This window comes from Cherax quadricarinatus, chromosome 36, assembly GCF_038502225.1.
Source record: "Cherax quadricarinatus isolate ZL_2023a chromosome 36, ASM3850222v1, whole genome shotgun sequence".
In the NCBI taxonomy this organism is placed as follows: domain Eukaryota; kingdom Metazoa; phylum Arthropoda; class Malacostraca; order Decapoda; family Parastacidae; genus Cherax; species Cherax quadricarinatus.
Genome location: NC_091327.1, coordinates 7,096,390 through 7,116,991, shown reverse-complemented (window position 1 = coordinate 7,116,991; position 20,602 = coordinate 7,096,390). Strand labels below are relative to the sequence as shown.

At 39.6% G+C, this 20,602-nt stretch overlaps 1 protein-coding gene across 2 annotated transcripts in view; it reads right to left on the bottom strand.

Moving 5' to 3' along the window:
• The window catches only part of LOC128691314 (DNA-dependent protein kinase catalytic subunit), a 1,096,584-nt gene that overhangs the window by 102,774 nt on the left and 973,208 nt on the right, over positions 1–20,602 (bottom strand). For both annotated transcript variants that reach the window (XM_070091676.1, XM_070091677.1), the window contains one exon: positions 5,852–5,977. In XM_070091676.1, coding sequence (XP_069947777.1) covers positions 5,852–5,977 — 126 coding nt within the window. The remainder of the gene's footprint in view (positions 1–5,851; positions 5,978–20,602) is intronic.

Below are 20,602 nucleotides of genomic sequence, written 5' to 3'. Positions count from 1 at the left end.
GAGGAGGAGGAGGAAGAGGAAGAGGAAGAGGAGGAGGAGGAAGAGGAGGAGGAGGAGGAGGAAGAGGAGGAGGAGGAGGAGGAGGAGCAGGAGCAGGAAGAGGAGGAGGAGGAAGAGGAAGAGGAGGAGGAGGAAGAGGAAGAGGAAGAGGAAGAGGAAGAGGAAGAGGAGGAGGAGGAGGAGGAGGAGGAGGAGGAGGAAGAGGAGAAGAGGAGGAGGAGGAAGAGGAAAAGGAGGAGAAGAGGAGGAAGAGGAAGAGGAGGAGAAGAGGAAGAGGAAGAGGAGAAGAGCAAGAAGAGGAGGAGGAGGAGGAGGAGGAGGAGGAGGAGGAAGAAGAAGATGTAATAATATTGTTCCCTTGAAGCAAGAAAAAAAAAAGTCCACTCCATGACAGTGACAAGATAAGGGGAGATAACATCTGATAAGAGCTGACTTTGATGAGCGAAAACGAGGGTGGAGCTGATAAGGAAAGATTAGATGACCATTGCCCTCCCTTTGTTTTTGCTGGTACAAAAACATTTCTGTCTGTCTGTCAAGCTCCCTGTCTATCCGTCTAGCTCTCTGTCTCAGAGAGAGCCACAAGACTGCGTCATCAGGAAAGTAGGAAGGGAGGAATGATGACACACGACCATTTACCTAGGATAACTACATAACACAATTGCCAGCTAATACTTCGAAGAAAACTGCTCAGAGGAGGTGTTTTGTCTTTGCACATAAAAAAAAAAGCCCCAAAAAATGAACACACACTGGTTTTATGTGTGAGGAGTGTAAAACACCATTGTGTATGAAAACATGTTTCAAAGAGTTCCACAAGCTGCAGAACTTCTAGGAATATGTTCGGTGACTATACATTGGTATATATATTATAGAACAATAGTAATAAAAAATTTTTTTAGTTGTTTGTTTTTGTAAACAAGTTTTGTAAACAATATATTGATAATTATGTTTGTGTGCTTACTGTGTTGTATACAACGAGTGTATATATGTACATTGCACCTTACTTTGGTCTCATAGGCCACGTAAGTTATGTGAAAAAATAAAATAGTGAAAAAAACAAAAGACGTTCAAATACAAGTAAACCAAAGTTTACTGGGTGAGCGGCAGTCGCTGCTGTTGCCATACGCGGCTCATTTTCTGCAAACTTCACAGCTCTATATCTCGGTAAGTACTGATGGCAAAATTTTTTTGGGGGGACTAAAACACTCAGAAAAATAATCTTAACATTTTCATAAGAAAAAATAATTTTTTTTTTTTTTCGAATATTTTGCAACATAGAATGACAGTTTCAGAAAGGAGCCTGCGACAGTCAAAGGGTTAAAAAGAACGAGGCAAATATACAAGCTTGTGTAATGAATAACCCAAGATGTCATCTCATGAAAAGAATGACACGTAGGTCTCAACAAGTAAATAAAACAGAAAACTTGTTGCTTGAGTGGATTGAACAAAAGACAAACAAAGGTGCACCACTTAATTTCCTCTTAATTAGGGAAAAGGCCTTACAGTTGTTTAAAGCAGTGTATAATAAGGAAGGAAGGCCTGAAAAGGAGTGTGTGTTTAGCACAGGCTGGTTCCACACCTTTAAGTTGCATAATAAGTTACATAATATTAAGTTTTCTGGTGAAAGTGCTTCAGCTGATCATACAGCAGCAAGTAATTTTCCTGCTGAATTGCAGGAAATTATTTCTGAGGGTGGCTATGAGCCACATCAAGTGATTTTTGGAAAAAATGCCAACACATACTTATATCAGTCAGCAAGAGGAGAGTGCACCAGGCTTCAAGACAGCAAAGGATCGCTTTACCTTGCTCCTTTGCGGTAATGCATCAGGTGATTTCAAGTGTAAGCCCATGGTTATTTACCACTCAAAGAATCCTCATGTTCTGAAAGGTGTAGATAAAAACATCTTACCAGTAATTTGGAGGTCAAACCAGTCAGCATGGACGACAAAGGAAATATTTATTGACTGGTTTAACCCTTTCAGGGTCCAAGGCCAAAATCTGAAGTGGTGCCCCAGTGTCCAAAAAATTTTGAAAAAAAAGAAAAAAAAAATCTTACAGAATTAAAGATAATATTTTTGTGAAGGTAATAAAACAAAAAAAAAAATTCTGATCAGTACCTACCGAGATACAGCGGCAGGAAGTTGACCCAAAATGACCTGGTGGCGGCAACATCAGTGACTTCCGCAAAATCTAATTTTTTTTATTTTACGCTTTTTATACCTTTTTCTTTTCTTTTCTAATTTTTTTCTTTTTATAGTAACATATACATAATGTATATTGCATAAGTGTACACTCATTGTATTCAACACAATACTTCACTAATTTATCATTATATTGCTTACAAAACTTGTATACAAGTTTATTGTAAACAAAATGATGAAAATATTAGTGTGGTTGTGTTGAATACAACGGTACCATATGGAACAATGGTACCATAGGGTGCAATGGTATCATATGATACAATGGTACCATATGGTAGAATATGTTACAATGGCACCATGTTACAATGGTATCATATGATACAATGGTACCATATGGTGCAATGGTACCATATGGTGCAATGGCACCATATAGTGCAATGGTACCATATGGTACACTGTACCATACAGTACAATGATACCATATGGTTCATTGTACCATATGGTGCTATATGGTACTGTTGTATTCAACACAATAAACACTAATATTTTCATCATTATTTTGTTTACAATAGTTGTTTACAACAAAAATATGCAAAAATGTTGTATATTAGTGTTGTCCTATTATATATTTACAAATGTACAGGAACTCGACACATTCCTTGAGGTGGATGACAGAGAGCTTTGTCTTGGAAACTCCCGAGTCACTAGCTAGCTTGCATTGCCACTCACTCAGTCTTGGCTGGTGCCTGCTGCCACAAACACGTCCTACTGACCATATGGTACATAGTACTATATGGTATAGGGTACCATAAAGTACAGGATAACATATGGTACAGGATAATGTATGGTGCAGAGTACCATATGGAACAGGGTACCATATGGTGCAGGGTACCATATGGTGCAGTGTACCATATGGTGCAGGGTACCATATGGTGCAGTGTACCATATGGTGCAGGGTACCATATGGTGCAGGGTACCATATGGTGCAGGGTACCATATGGTGCAGGGTACCATATGGTGCAGGGTATCATATGGTGCAGGGTACCATATGGCACAGGGTACCATATGGCACAGGGTACCTTGTGTACAGGACACCATATGGTACAGATACAGGGATAACTATGGAAATAAGTCACCCTGACTTTTTTGGGTTATCCTAGGATTTTATACAAATGCTGCTATGTATGATAATCTATGTAACTGTATTTGTGTACACCTGAATAAACTTACTCAAGTGCATGTGGCATCATAAGTATGTTTATTTAGGTATACACAAATAAAGTTACATAAAATATCATACTTAGCAGCATATGTTTTGAGATCCTAGGATAACCAAAAAAAATTCAGACAGACTTATTTCCATTAGGGTCCCTGTACCCTGTACTATATGGTACAATGTACCATATGGTACAATGTACTATATGGCACATTGTACCATATGATACCATTGTATGACATGGCACCATTGTACCATATGGTACAATGGTACCATATAGTTCAAAACCATAGAATTCCTCTTCAGCTCCACTTCCATCAGTCTTAGAACTGTAAGTTGTGAAGAGGAGAGTCAGAATTCGCCCAGAGAGTGAGTGGGGAATGAGAGCTTCCTTGCCACCAGGCACAATGAACAAAGCTACTTTGGCGGTGTTCCCACAATGCCATGCGGGCATCCATATTTCTTCTATGGTGTGCACACTGACCACCCAGACCCATTCTCTCAGATGTAGGCCTACCAGCCTTCTCGTGCTAAATTTGACTCCGCTAGAATTTTGGCGTAGATCTACGGTTTGGACCCTGAACATAAAGCCATAGATCTATGGGACGGACCCTGAAAGGGTTAATACAACCACTGGATCATGGAGTTATTAACTCATTCAAGTGTAATTACACAAAAAACGTTATCAAAAAACTAGTTGCATCAATGGACTATGACTCCAACTTGGCAGTACCAAACTTCTGGAATAAATTTAACATTTGCAGATGCTATCAGCTATGCCAGAAGTGCATAGAATGAAGTGCCTCAATCAACATTAAATGCAGGCTGGGGAAAGTTATGGCCTTCTGTGGTTAATTCTTTCACTGGTTTCCCCTTGCTTGAGAGTCAGGTTCAGGAAATTGTTCAGCTGGCAAGGAGATTACCAGGTGATGGTTTTGAAGATATGAATGAAGACGATGTGAATGAGCTCTTAGAAGATGATGATGATGAAGACAGGAGTCCAGAGGAAATGTTAGCAGAGCTCGATGCATAGATACAAGGGAGGGACATAACAGAAGAAGATGAAGAAGAACCTGAAGAAAAACAGTTAACATTACAGCAGTTACGTGACCAGTTCCATATTATTGGTAAAGTTGCAGACTATTTCACTGAAAAGGACCCTGACAAATCTAGAAGCAGTGCTCTGATATGGGGTCTAGACCAGCTGATGATGCCTTACCATCAGCTGTATAATGTATTGCAGGGTAAAACAGCCCAGAGAACCATTACAGAATTTACGCACACTCCAATACAACCATCGACTTCAGTACCAGAACCTCTACCATCCACTTCTGTCGACAACCAACAACCATCCACCTCAGCCCAGTAGGACCACACCATCCATATCCACTCTCTCCACAATCATCCACACACACACCATTACCCACAATTTAAGGTAAGAAATACGTACTATTATTTCTAATACATTTGTAGTCTTAAGCACTAATATATCATGACAATGAACTACAATTACACGTTCACTTTTATTTTTGTAACATCTGTTGGTCTAAAAAAAAGTTGTTTGGTTTTTTGGGGGATCCCAGGAATGTAACCCTATTTTTTCCATAAATTCTTCAGTTCATTTAGCACGATTTTACCAAACATGGCATTTTCAGGAACGTAACTACCGTGCTAAATAACAATCTACTGTATAAATCAATCGGCAATATACAAAATAAATATTATGCAAAAAAGATTCAAAGTGTTAAATCTGGCATAGATGGGATTGCAAACCTATCTGACACATTTTATATAATTTACACTACCATGAACTGATACTGTAGTGTCAATGCTTATTGTTTTAAAACCTGATATGATACTGTACAAAAATATTTGTAACTGGCCCATTCTAGGAAAGTCCTCAAATACTTGTGTAACACAGTAACACAACAGTATCTTGGTACAGAAGATACTGTATGTAACTTTATTGCTCAACCACTAGTCATGAGTTAGGAGAGTTAGATTTGAGGACATACCTAGGAGGGACCAGTAAGCTTGCTACAGTACTCCTGAATTCCTGTATGGACCAGTAAGATTGGCTGCAGTACTCCTCATCTGTGTATGGACTAATAAGTTTGCTTCAGTATTTCTCAATTTCGATGTTCTTACTTCCATTAGTGGGCCCTGCCTCCTGTGATACCACCCTCACTTCTGCACCATTCCTCTGGCTCCAATATAAAAGGCTGCATTCACAGTGATCAAAGCTAAGGAGCTCAAAATTGACAAAGGCCAAGGGACTGACTCAAGCTTACTTCAAGGGTGAAGGACTTATCACCTTATACCTACTTCTCCACTACTTCTGTTATCTCTGGTACTTAAGTCACCTCTATATTCCACTTAAGAAGCCTGCTGAGCTGGTAAAATGTCTGGGAAATCTAGACACCAAACTGTTGCAAATGCAACATACTCATCTACTCACCACAAGGTTGTATGTATTGTGAGAGAGAGTGACACTCACCAGAAGGTTGTACGCTAAACAAGAGTCCTGTTGTAGAGCCATGAACTGGAGCATGAGTAGCCTCATATTCCATGTCTGCCAATGTTGTATCAAAGGTTGACTCTGTTACCCAGTCAAAAGTTGCACCTGAAAATAAAAAAGAATACCAAACATAATATTATTTTATTCAATGGTTCTCACATATAACATTAACAAAAAAATATTAAGATCTAAATTAGATTTAGATTTTTTATTTTGACAAATTACATGGTTGTATAGAGGAATATAATATGTAAAGTAAAAGGACACAAGTGCAACTAATGTGACATTTTATTGTGGCAACGTTTTGCCCTCCAGGAGCTTTATCAAGCCATTACAAACAATACATGGACACAGAGGGTATATATAGGCTCAGAGTGAGGTGCAATACTAGTGGTAGTAGTAGTAGTAGTGACAAAAGTTGTAGTAGTAGTAGTAATACAAAATGGTAGAGCAATTAATTCGTACATGAGTAAAAGGATATAAAAGCTATTAATTAGGTAACATAAAAATAGGTTGGACAAATATAGACTGGATAGAGGCAGCCTGTTTCAGTGTTCACTCTCTGTAATGTGCTTTGTGTAGTATAACAGGAGAGACTATGTGATGGCAGGATTTACTGTTTTCAGGAGGATTCTTGCTAAGACTTCAGCAAGAATCCTCCTGAAAACAGTAAATCCTGCCATCACATAGTCTCTCCTGTTATACTACACAAAGCACATTACAGAGAGTGAACACTGAAACAGGCTGCCTCTATCCAGTCTACATTTGTCCAACCTATTTTTATGTTACCCAATTAATAGCTTTTATATCCTTTTACTCATGTACGAATTAATTGCTCTACCATATTGTATTACTACTACTACTACTACAACTTTTGTCACTACTACTACTACTACTACTACCACTAGTATTGCACCTCACTCTGAGCCTATATATACCCTCTGTGTCCATGTATTGTTTGTAATGGCTTGACAAAGCTCCTGGAGAGCGAAACGTTGCCACAATAAAATGTCACATTAGTTGCACTTGTGTCCTTTTACTTTACATATTGTCAGTAATTCTACCAACTTTATTACAGGAATATAGTAGTTGGGCGTACATGCCAAAAGCCCCTTTGTATGCTGAGGATTTCGGGCAAACTTCAAGATTAACTTAAGAATAGTAAGGCAATAATACATAGTTTATATGGTCATATGATGAGTTAGAGTGAGTACAGGAGAATTAAATATTGTATCAGATGATGCTACATGATTCTGATAAGTCTAGTAGATACTTACTACACTATTGATTTAGTTAATAATATTACAGTATTGCAATGTAACAATTTAAAACAATTTACAATATGATGTATTACAGTTTAGTACTATTTAAAACAATGAAATTTGATATTACAATGGAACAATTTACATTATAATGTACTGTATTACAATCTACTACTATTTAAAACAATGAAATGAACAGACATCGTAATTTTGAAGTAAGTGGATGAGCATTCATCAGCATAATATGAGTAGCTTTTGAGAAACTGGTAGTGGTTAGGTACAGTTTGTCTGGTTAATTTTGGGTAATGAGGCGATTTCTTATTAGGGCCTTAAGCTGATTTGCAGACAGGGGTCCTTTAGTTTGTTCTGGCAATAAATTCCAGATCTTTGGGCCTTTTACGTGCATATCATTTTTGCACAGGGAAAGATGAACATAGGGGATATCAAAGAGTGATCTGTGTCTCGTATTATGGTTGAATGTTCTGTTATAAATAACAAAAAAAGGCACAATACCGTGACTGGAATGATACACAAATAACCCGCACATAGAAGAGAGGAGCTTACGATGACGTTTCGGTCCGACTTGGACCATTTACAAAGTCACACTGTGACTTTGTAAATGGTCCAAGTCTGACCAAAACGTCGTTGTAAGCTCCTCTCTTCTATGTGCGGGTTATTTGTGTATTGTTCTGTTATAGTTATCAAAGAGGAGTTTGAGAGGAGGGTTTACAGTATATTATTTTTTTTTATTATCACACTGGCCGATTCCCACCAAGGCAGGGTGGCCCGAAAAAGAAAAACTTTCACCATCATTCACTCCATCACTGTCTTGCCAGAAGGGTGCTTTACACTACAGTTTTTAAACTGCAACATTAACACCCCTCCTTCAGAGTGCAGGCACTGTACTTCCCATCTCCAGGACTCAAGTCCGGCCTGCCGGACAGTATAGTGTTCTGCATATGTAGTAGGCACAATAATAAGTGTGGATGTTTTGTATATTTAGCAAGTTAAGACTCTTGAAATGAGGTGGAGTATGTTGTCTAATGCAGGAGTTAGTAATCAATCGCATTGCAGCATTTTGCTGGGTTATTAACCCGTAAACGGTCCAAATGTATATACAGTGGACCCCCACATAGCGAACTTAATCCGTGCAAGAGGGCTGGCCGTTATGCGAAATGTTCGCTATGCGAATTAATTTTCCCCATAAGAAATAATGGAAATAAAATTAATCCGTGCAAGACACCCAAAAGTATGAAAAAAATTTTTTTTACCACAAAAAAATGTTAATTTTAGTACACACAAACTGAAAAAGGCATGCACAATTACATGACACTTACTTTTATTGAAGATCTGGTGATGATTGATGGGATGGGAGGAGGGGAGAGAGAGTGTTAGTGTTTAGAAGGGGAATCCCCTTCCATTAGGACTTGAGGTAGCAAGTCCTTTTCTGGGGTTACTTCCCTTCTTCTTTTAATGCCACTAGGACCAGCTTCAGAGTCACTGGACTTCTTTCGCACAACATATCTGTCCATAGTGGCCTGTACCTCTCGTTCCTTTATGATTTGTCTAAAGTGGTTCACAACAGTGTCATTGTAACAGTCACCAGCACGGCTTGCAATAGCTGTGTGAGGGTGATTTTCATCAAAAAAGGTTTGCACTTCAAGCCATTTTGCACACATTTCCTTAATCTTTGAAGTAGGCAATTCCTTCAATTTCTCTCTCCCCTCCTTTGAACCAGTTTCCCCAGGTCTGGCCTCTTGCTCTTGAAGTTGATCTATCAGCTCATCAGTGGTTAGTTCTTCATTGTCCTCCTCCACCAACTCTTCCACATCCTCCCCACTAACCTCCAACCCCAAGGACTTCCCCAATTCCACAATTGATTCCTCAACTGGTATACTACTCCTCTCAGGGTTAGCCTCAAACCCTTCAAAATCCCTTTTGTCTACACATTCTGGCCACAGTTTCTTCCAAGCAGAGTTCAAGGTTCTCTTAGTCACTCCCTCCCAAGCCTTACCTATAAGGTTTACACAATTGAGGATATTAAAGTGATCCTTCCAAAACTCTTTTAGAGTCAATCGAGTGTCTGTGGTCACTTCAAAGCACTTTTGAAACAGAGCTTTTGTGTACAGTTTCTTGAAGTTGGAAATGACCTGCTGGTCCATGGGCTGCAGGAGAGGAGTGGTATTAGGAGGCAAAAACTTCACCTTAATGAAGCTCATGTCCCCATAAAGTCGCTCTGCCACGTCTGTAGGATGACCAGGGGCATTGTCTAACACCAGGAGGCACTTAAGGTCTAATTTCTTTTCAGTTAGGTAATCTTTCACATTGGGGGCAAATGCATGGTGTAACCAGTTATAGAAAAATTCCCTAGTGACCCATGCCTTACTGTTTGCCCTCCACAGCACACACAAATTATCCTTGAGGACATTCTTTTGCCTGAACGCTCTGGGAGTTTCAGAGTGATACACTAATAAAGGCTTAACTTTGCAATCACCACTAGCATTGGCACACATCAACAAAGTAAGCCTGTCTTTCATAGGCTTATGTCCTGGGAGTGCCTTTTCCTCCTGAGTAATGTAGGTCCTGCTTGGCATTTTCTTCCAGAACAGGCCTGTTTCATCACAATTAAACACTTGTTCAGGTTCCAGTCCTTCAGTTTCTATGTACTTCTTGAATTCATGCACATATTTTTCAGCCGCTTTGTGGTCCGAACTGGCAGCCTCACCATGCCGTATCACACTATGGATGCCACTACGCTTCTTAAATCTCTCAAACCAACCTTTGCTGGCCTTAAATTCACTCACATCATCACTAGTTGCAGGCATTTTTTTAATTAAATCGTCATGCAACTTCCTAGCCTTTTCACATATGATCGCTTGAGAGACGCTATCTCCTGCTAGCTGTTTTTCATTTATCCACACCAATAACAGTCTCTCAACATCTTCCATCACTTGCGATCTTTGTTTCGAAAACACAGTTAAACCTTTGGCAACAACAGCTTCCTTGATTGCCGTTTTCTTGCCCACAATAGAAGAGATGGTTGATTTTGGTTTCTTGTACAACCTGATCAGGTCGGTGATACATACTCCACTTTCATACTTATCAATGATCTCTTTCTTCATTTCAATGGGTATTCTTACCCTTTGAGGTGTAGGGTTGGCACTAGAAGCTTTCTTGGGGCCCATGGTCACTTATTTTCCAGAAACAGCACCGAAAACACTGTAATAATACGAAATATTCCGAGTGTATGCTTGAATGTTACCGCGGAGGCTGGCTGGTAAACAATGGGACGGGCGGCACATGTGAGGCTGGCTGAGGGCGCACATTGGACGCGTCTCGGACGAAGGCCGCTGAGCGGGTTTTTGTCCACTATGCGGGGCAAAATTTTAGCGAACAAAGCGTCCGCTATGCGGATTGTTCGCTATGCAAGGCGTTCGCTATGCGGGGGTCCACTGTACGTATACATTATATACGTTTTATTTGTCATACATTCAACATTGCCACGATAAGCCTGAGTCGCCTAGACATGAGAGAATGGGTGTGCACACTCATTGTGCACCATATTAAAATAATTGGGGATGCCTGGGTACCATATGCTCTTTTTTCCTATTAAAAAAAAAAAAAAAGATTTTTTTTTCTCAAAAAATTTGGGGCACTACGCGACAGAATCTATATATACGTTTGGACCGTTTACGGGTTAAAGGCTTAACGTGATTTCTTGTGGTTGAGCCCCATGCACGAATACCATAGGTGAGGTAAGGGTAAATGAGAGAGTGGTATAAAGCTAGAAGAGCTGATTGGGGTACATAGCACCATATCTTTGAAAGGATGCCTACTGTTTTGGAGACTTTCTTGGAAATTTGCTGTATGTGTGTCTGAAATTTGAGACTGCAGTCAAGGTGGAGACCTAGAAAATTGCCCTCTGCCTGTCTCGAGTTAGGTGAACCATTTATCAATATGTTTAACTGTACATTTGAAGCTATGTTTCCAAAAAGCATGAAGAAGGTTTTGTCAATATTGAAAGTAAGTTTGTTGGTAATCATCCAAGTAGATATTTTTAGCAGTTCAGCATCTACTGTGTCTCTTAGTATAGTTGGGTTTGGGTGAGAAAAAACATAAGTTGAGTCATCTGCAAATAAAATGGGTTTAAGGAGATTAGATGCGTTTGGTAGGTCAATGATGTAAATGAGAAAGAGAAGTGGGCCAAGAACGCTCCCCTGTGGGGCTCCAACAAGAACAAGTTGTGTAGTGGAACTGGCTCCATTTGTGTATACATACTGGGTTCTATTGTTAAGATAATATTTTAACCCCTTCAGGGTCCAAGGCCAAAATCTGAAGTGGTGCTCCAGTGTCCAAGAAATTTTGAAAAAAAAAAAAAAAATTATTTTTTCTTACAGAATTAAAGAGCATATTTTTTGTGAAGGTAATAAGACAAAAAAAAAATTCTGATTAGTACTTACCGAGATACAGTGCCAAGAAGTTTGTCGAAAATGATATGGTGGCGGCAACATCGACGAATTCCACATACGCGCATTACATTATTTTGCGGTTTTTGTTGTTTTTTCTTTTTTTTTCCAATTTTTTTCTATTCCTACTAATATTTGGGGCCTGAGAGACCAATACTGTATATAATGTATATATATAAACTCACTGTATTGAACACAATAACCGCACTAAAGTTATTATCATATTATTGTTTACCACTGTTGTTTATTACAATAAACATGCATAAATCTTGTATAATACTAATGTTCTAACATATATTTACATATTTACAATCACTGGACATGGTTTTAGAACTGCTGGAGCTTAAGGAACTCCTTGAAACAAGGCACCATGCACAGAGGCACCTTACATTCCTCACACATAAACCGAGTGTCTTTGCGTCTTTGTTGCCGTCTTGTTGTTTGTGCACAGACGATGCATCTCTTCTGAGCAAATTTCTTCTGAGTTGAAGGAAGTTGTATTATGAAATGATCACCTTCCCTCCTCAAACGCTTGGGTATATCCTGAGGAATTCGAGGACCGTGTTGTATAGCAGGTGTTGTTACCTGGTACTTCATTATGAGTTGTCTGACAACAGACAAACAAAATTCACCATACGGTGGTCTGTTGCCAGTCTTTATTTGGTACATATTATATGCAATGAGCATTGAAATGTCCATGAGATGGAATTAAAGTTTCATGTACCACTTGTAACTCTTACGAACACAGTCAACAAAACCAATCTGCATGTCACATTTGTCAACCAAGCGCATGTTTTGTGTATAATCAATCACTGTCACTGGTTTTCGAATACGTTCATTAATCACTCGATCAACTTTGCCACTGTCTTGCATTTCATTACGGTGAATGGTTGTCAACAATGTGACATCTCGTTTGTCATGCCACCGTAATGCCATGATGTCATTGGCAGTAAACACCTGCACGTCATCACCACGAGCACCTGCATTGAGCCTGGGCATATGTTTACGATTAGAACCCACTGTGCCACACACATCTGTCTTGTTCATTCGCATGAAATCACTGAGTAATGGGCTTGTGTACCAGTTATCGGTATATAATGTATGCCCCTTACCAAGATAAGGTGCCATCATGTTTCTCACTACGTCACCTGAGATACCCAATAACATCTTGGTATCTTTCAATGTTTTACTACCCGTGTATACAACAATATCCAACACCAGGCCACTGTCACAATCACAGAGTACAAACAGTTTTATACCAAAGCGTTTCCTCTTGCTCGGTATATACTACTTGAATGACAGTCTACCTTTGAACAAAATCAAAGACTCGTCAATTACAAGATTCTTGAATGGATAAAAGTATATGCTGAACTTTTGTTTGAGACACATGAAAACATTTCTAATCTTGTATAACCTGTCACTTCTGTCAGGCCTGGTTTTGTCAGAGAAGTGCAACATACGTAAGAGTAGGATAAACATGTTCACTGGTATGATTTCACTGAAGACCGGGGTAGAAATTAGCCAATCTGTGGACCAGTATGCTTTTATATTATGCTTATAGACGTGAGGCATAAGCATTATTGTTGCAAAAAGCAAATACATTTCTGCAACAGTCGTCTCTTTCCACCTGTGTAGTCTTGACTGTGGTGATAAGATCGTATTTGCCATGGTGTACTCAAAATACTTATTACTTTCCCTGACAATAATTTCCATCAATGGCTGGTCAAAGAATAATTCAAAGAATTCCAGTTCATTGGCCGTGGTTCCAAGGGGACAAGTAGGTAGAATTCCACTTTGAGAATCATCAAAGTGGTGAGGCTTGGGAACAAAATTGGGATTTTGCTGCCAATCCCACATACGGTTTGCTGGTGGATACTGGACATCATAGGCTGGTTGTGCGGGTGGTTGTGGTTGTGGTGGGCTGGTGGCTGGCGCTCCACTTTGTCCTTGAACTGACGAGTCAGCAGCGTGGGTCCCAGCGAGGCCTGGTGAGTCACGCATGGCGGTGCCACTACCATCACCACTAACACCATCCACTGATGCCTGTGGTCTATCCATGCCAAGTGTAGCCACATCATCCTCACTATCACTACCTAAAACTGGTGTTGGGCCACGGGATGTACTCCGGGATGTACTCCGGGATGTACTCTGTCCCCTGGGCACAGCATAGGGTACACTACCCGAGCGCATGCGGCGGCGAACATACCGACGCTTCACTGGTGAACATGATTTCTCACTATCACTACTCGATTGATCGTCGAGCGCAATAAAATCACAGTCCACGTCACTATCATCATCATTACTGAAGTCAGAGGCCTGGCCACGCGAAAATATTAGTTTTCTCTTGCGATGAGGAACAACCGACCGTGAGTCACGAGTGCCCACACCAGAGGTAGAAGGTTGAGGATCGTCAGGGTTTTCTGCACTATTATCGATATCCTGGTCATTCTTTTCGGTCACTAACTGATCAAAGCCATAGAATTCGTCTTCATTTCCACTTCCATCAGTGTCAGAACTATCAGATAGGAAGAGGAGAGTCCCAATTTTCCGGGGAGTGAGAGCTGACTTGCGACGAGGCATGGTGAACAAGGGTAACTAAGCCGGCGTTCCCACAATGTTATGTGGGCGCCTAGATTTTTTGTTTATGGCGCACACCCACCATGCAGACCCGTTCTCTCACATGTAGGCCTATGAGCGTTAACGCGCTAAATTTGACGGCGCTAGAATTTTGGCGTAGATCTACGGTTTGGACACTCAACGTAAAGCCTTTGATCTACGGGACGGACCCTGAAAGGGTTAAGTAATCGAGAGTGTCCTCTGACCCTATAATGTTCGAGTTTTTTGGTGCAAAAGGTCATGGTCAACTGTATCAAAAGCTTTTCCTAAGTTTATGAACAGTCCCAGGGGAAATTAATTTTTCTCGAGTGCAGAGTATGTTAGTTCAAGCATATGTATAATAGCATAATTAGTGCTTTTTTTTCGGTTTGAGCCCAAACTGACAAGGGTTGAGTATGTTGTGGGATACGAAATAGGAGTAGACTTGTTTGTGTATTAATTTTTCGAGGATTTTAGATGGTAGGGGCAGGTTTGATATAGGCCTATATTGTTCAATTCTGTTGGATCACCTTCTTTGAGGATTGAGGTGACTCTTGCTGTCTTGAGTATGGATGGGAGGTGGAAGATTCAATGGATTTGTTAAAAAGAGTTGCAATAATTGGTGACAACACATGAGAAGTTTTTTTTATACATGAGTGGTGGTAAGTTATTTAGGTCACCTGTCTTGTTCTTTAGTGTTTTGATAAGCGAGATTAGGGTTTGGTGGGGCTAAAAAAAAAGTATTAGGGTAGTTGCCAGTGAGGTAGACTTTTGGTTGAATGTTTGAGCTTGGGATTTTACTTGCTAGTTTTGTTCCTATGGTAGAGAGAAAAAGACATTAAGTTTGTTGGCAGTATCGGTTGGCTGTAGGAGAGGTTTGTCTGGTTTAGTTAAGTTAATCGTTCTGTTTTGTGACAGCTTTTTTTATCCTAGAATTTCAGATAAGGTTTTCCAGGTCTTTTTCATATCACCTTTTATGTCATAAAATCTGTTTTCATAATACAGTTTTTTGGACCTCCTTATTAGATTGATTAGTATAGACGAGTAACATTTTGTGAGATCCTTTGTTATTAGACTCATTCTGTACTATTTTTCATATAGATGTTTTTTATCAATAGAGTTGAGGATGCTGTTTGTAAGCCAGGGGCTGTTTAGTCTCTTTGCTGTGATCTGTTTAGTTTTTATTGGGCAATGCATGTTATAGAGGTTTAGGGTTTTTTCTAGAAAAAATATTAACACATTCATCAATATCGAAATTCTCTGCCAGTCAATGTCACTAAATGCTGAAATTAAGTTATTAACAGATGACTCGTCATGTAGTTGGAATGTGATCTTTGTTGTGTCCTGGGGCACTTTACACAAGTTGGTTATGAGAAAGATGGGATAGTGGTCAGTGGTGTTATCTGTGATTGTGCCTGCCTTTAATGGGGATATAATGTTTGTCCAGATATGGTCTAGTAATGAGGCATTTGTGTCAGCGATTTGTGTAGGTTTTATTATTGTTGGAAGAAGTAAGCAGCTGTTTATAGTGTTTGTGAATTCAGTCACTTTTGGGTCATGGTCATGGATGAGTTTTATGTTGAAGTCCCCTGTAAGTATTAGGTGGTGTTTGTTCATTTCAGTGCTAGTTATTATGTTTCTTAGTTTTTCACTAAAAGAGTAAACATTAGAGTGAGGAACTCTATAAATTGCTCCAACTGTTAGAGGTTTTGTAAGGTTTTTGGATTTAAATTTAGCAAAGGTATATTCACCATGTTCATCCCTTGTGCAGGTAGAATTTATACACTGTAGTTCATCATAGTATATAGCTGTTCCACCTCATAATTGTTCTGGCCTACAATTGTGTATGGCTGTGTAGCCAGGTATGGAATAGATGTTTGTAACATCATGTTTTAGCCATGTTTCAGTGAGAGTAATGATAGACATACTGACATTTAGAGAATTCAGTAGTGCTTGGAGGTCATCATAGTGCTTGCTTAGTGGTCTGATATTATAACTGAATACTGTTATGTTATTGTTGGCACTGAGTAGTGTCTTAGCCTGACTAGCAGTGTAAAAAAGGCAATTATTGTTAGGATCATGTGTGTCATTTAATAAAAGGTTAATGTCAGGATCGATGTTTGCAATCATATGACCAATGCAAGTTTAACCCTTTGACTGTCGCAACCTCAAATCCTGAGCTGTCTCTTGGTGTCGCAAAATACTTGAAAAAAAAAAAATTATTTTTTCTTACGAAATAATACAGAATCTTTTCCCAATGATAATGACACCAAAAGTACAAAATTTGATGGAAAACTTAAGGAATTACATTCATGCAAAGTCAGCAACCTCGGTGATATTTACGAATCGGCCATTTTGCCCACTTTGAGCCCTATTTTCGGCTAATTCCATTGTTCCAGTCGACCAAACTCATAGCTATTTCTTTAGAATTTCATTTGTTCTATCAATTGAGTAGAAGAAATTGCCCATTTACCAATTCCAACTATCCAATAAAGTGGTCAGAAATTGGCAATTTGGCCAATTCCATGTAAATTAAAAAATATGCCCATTTCAAAACAGGGTCCAGAATGAAAAATGCAGACATTCCTGACTCTAAAATAACATTTTCTTTGTTCATCAGTCACATCCCCAGGCCCCTCTGATATTACTCTTGCTTTCTATTTTGAATTTTTATTCAAACAAAAATTAGAAGATTTACAGTTATGCAGACGACTGCAATATTGTAATGATTGTACAGTGGACCCCCGCATAACGATTACCTCCGAATGTGACCAATTATGTAAGTGTATTTATGTAAGTGCGTTTGTACGTGTATGTTTGGGGGTCTGAAATGGACTAATCTACTTCACAATATTTCTTATGGGAACAAATTCGGTCAGTAGTGGCACCTGAACATACTTCTAGAGTGAAAAAAATATCGTTAACCGGGGTCCACTGTATAAATAATGTCAACCCATTCATGACTGCATATTAGAATGGCTAGTTGGACGTTTATTGGACAATGACGTCATTTGTTTACTCTTGAACATCGGCAAAAATCAAACATTTCCCCTACTTTGAGCTCCATTTCAAGGTCCTTTTCATAGTAAAACCAATCAGAATCATCTCTTTCTTTCTGTAATATGTTTTCCATTCTATCAAATGAGACCAAGAAAACGAGAATACAACCATAAATACTATATGAAAATACATCTCAAAGTCAGCCTTTTAATCCAAAAACATGGTCGGAGTTTTTTTTTTCTCATTATGCACTGTGTACTGCAGGATTTTTTTTATACTGAGCACACTGACCACACAGACCCATTCTCTCACATGGGGGCCTACCAGCTTTCTCCCACTTCATTTGAAGCCGCTAGAATTTTTGAGTATATATGCTATGTCAAACACATTGGCTTGTAAGACGTATACAGTAGGGCCCTGCTTTACGGCATTCTGCTAATATGGACATTTCAAATTATGACCAAAATTCGCTATACAGCTCCCCCCACCTGTCTTTCTAATACGGTCATTGTGACCCACCCAGGTTGTTTACATTCTCCCTGAGCACAACTCTTTATTATGTCTGGAAACTTTCCAAAATTTCAGGTGTTTTAAGGTTATTGCATATTTTATATGTACTCTGATAATTAACCCTTTCAGGGTCCATGCCGTAGATCTACAGCTTTACGTTGAGGGTCCAAAGCCTAGATCTACGCCAAAATTCTAGTGGCGTCAAATTTAGCGCGAGAAGGCTGGCAGGCCTACATCTGAGAGAATGGGTCTGGGTGGTCAGTGTGCACACTATAGAAAAAATCTGGACACCCAGCTTTGTTCATTGTGGCTGGCAGCAAGGAAGCTCTCACTCCCCACTCACTCTCCGGGCAAATTCTGACTCTCCTCTTCACAACTTACAGTTTTAAGACTTATGGAAGTGGAGTTGAAGAGTAATTCTATGGTTTTGAACCATATGGTACATTGGTGCCATGTCATACAATGATATATGGTACAATGTGCCATATGGTACATTGTACCATATGGTACATTATACCACATGGTACATTATACCATATGGCACATTGTACCATATAGTACAGGGTACAGGGACCCTAATGGAAATAAGTCTGTCTGACTTTTTTGGGTTATCCTAGGTTCTCCAAACATATGCTGCTAAGTATGATATTCTATGTAACTTTATTTGTGTATATCTAAATAAACTTACTTACGATGCCACATGCGCTTGAGTAAGTTTATTCAGGAGTACAGAAATACAATTATATGGATTATTATACATAAGGCTAAAGAGGTCTTTGTGGCATTTATGGATTTGGAAAAGGCGTATGACAGGGTGGATAGGGGGGCAATGTGGCAGATGTTGCAAGTGTATGGTGTAGGAGGTAGGTTACTGAAAGCAGTGAAGAGTTTTTACGAGGATAGTGAGGCTCAAGTTAGAGTATGTAGGAAAGAGGGAAATTTTTTCCCAGTAAAAGTAGGCCTTAGACAAGGATGTGTGATGTCACCGTGGTTGTTTAATATATTTATAGATGGGGTTGTAAGAGAAGTAAATGCGAGGGTCTTGGCAAGAGGCGTGGAGTTAAAAGATAAAGAATCACACACAAAGTGGGAGTTGTCACAGCTGCTCTTTGCTGATGACACTGTGCTCTTGGGAGATTCTGAAGAGAAGTTGCAGAGATTGGTGGATGAATTTGGTAGGGTGTGCAAAAGAAGGAAATTAAAGGTGAATACAGGAAAGAGTAAGGTTATGAGGATAACAAAAAGATTAGGTGATGAAAGATTGAATATCAGATTGGAGGGAGAGAGTATGGAGGAGGTGAATGTATTCAGATATTTGGGAGTGGACGTGTCAGCAAATGGGTCTATGAAAGATGAGGTGAATCATAGAATTGATGAGGGAAAAAGAGTGAGTGGTGCACTTAGGAGTCTGTGGAGACAAAGAACTTTGTCCTTGGAGGCAAAGAGGGGAATGTATGAGAGTATAGTTTTACCAACGCTCTTATATGGGTGTGAAGCGTGGGTGATGAATGTTGCAGCGAGGAGAAGGCAGTGGAGATGTCATGTCTGAGGGCAATGTGTGGTGTGAATATAATGCAGAGAATTCGTAGTTTGGAAGTTAGGAGGAGGTGCGGGATTACCAAAACTGTTGTCCAGAGGGCTGAGGAAGGGTTGTTGAGGTGGTTCGGACATGTAGAGAGAATGGAGCGAAACAGAATGACTTCAAGAGTGTATCAGTCTGTAGTGGAAGGAAGGCGGGGTAGGGGTCGGCCTAGGAAGGGTTGGAGGGAGGGGGTAAAGGAGGTTTTGTGTGCGAGGGGCTTGGACTTCCAGCAGGCATGCGTGAGCGTGTTTGATAGGAGTGAATGGAGACAAATGGTTTTTAATACTTGACGTGCTGTTGGAGTGTGAGCAAAGTAACATTTATGAAGGGATTCAGGGAAACCGGCAGGCCGGACTTGAGTCCTGGAGATGGGAAGTACAGTGCCTGCACTCTGAAGGAGGGGTGTTAATGCTGCAGTTTAAAAACTGTAGTGTAAGGCACCCTTCTGGCAAGACAGTGATGGAGTGAATGATGGTGAAAGTTTTTCTTTTTCGGGCCACCCTGCCTTGGTGGGAATCGGCCGGTGTGATAATAAAAAAAAAATATAAAAAAAAATATTATACATAGCAACATATGTATAAAAACCTAGGATAACCCAAATTATAACACAAAATTATAATTATAACACAAATTTCAGAAGATGCCAATTTCCGATTAGGGTCCAGAATAAATAAGACAGACATTCCTGGTACTAAAATTACAAGTTCTCTGTTCGTTAGTCACGTTCCCAGGCCCCTCTTATATTTCTTTTGCTTTCCACTTTGAATTTTTATTCTCACAATAAATAGAAGATTTATTGTTATGCAGACTACTGCATTGGTGTAGAACTGGTATAAATAATATCAGCGCACTTGTGAAAGAATATTATACTCACCAGTTGACGTGTATTGGACGCTTGGCATGATTTGTTTACTTTTGAACTTTGGTAAAAATCGAACATTTCTGCTACTCTGAGCTCAATTTCAAGGTGCTTTTCTTTGTAAAACCAGTCAAAATCATCTCAATTTCTGTAATATGTCTTCCATTCTATAAAATAAGACCAGGAAAACTAGAATACAACCATAAATACCATATGAAAATACAGTGCAAAGTCGCTGTTTTAATCCAAAAACATGGTCAAAGTTTTTTTTCTCTCATTACGCACTGTGTGCTGCAGTATTTTTTTTATACTGAGCACACTGACCACATAGACCCATTCTTTCATATGTAGGCCTACCAGCTTTCTCTCGCTAGATTTGAAGGCACTAGAATTTACGCGTACTAGTACAGCACCAAACCTGGCGTGCAAGCTGTACTAGTACGACACCGACCCTGA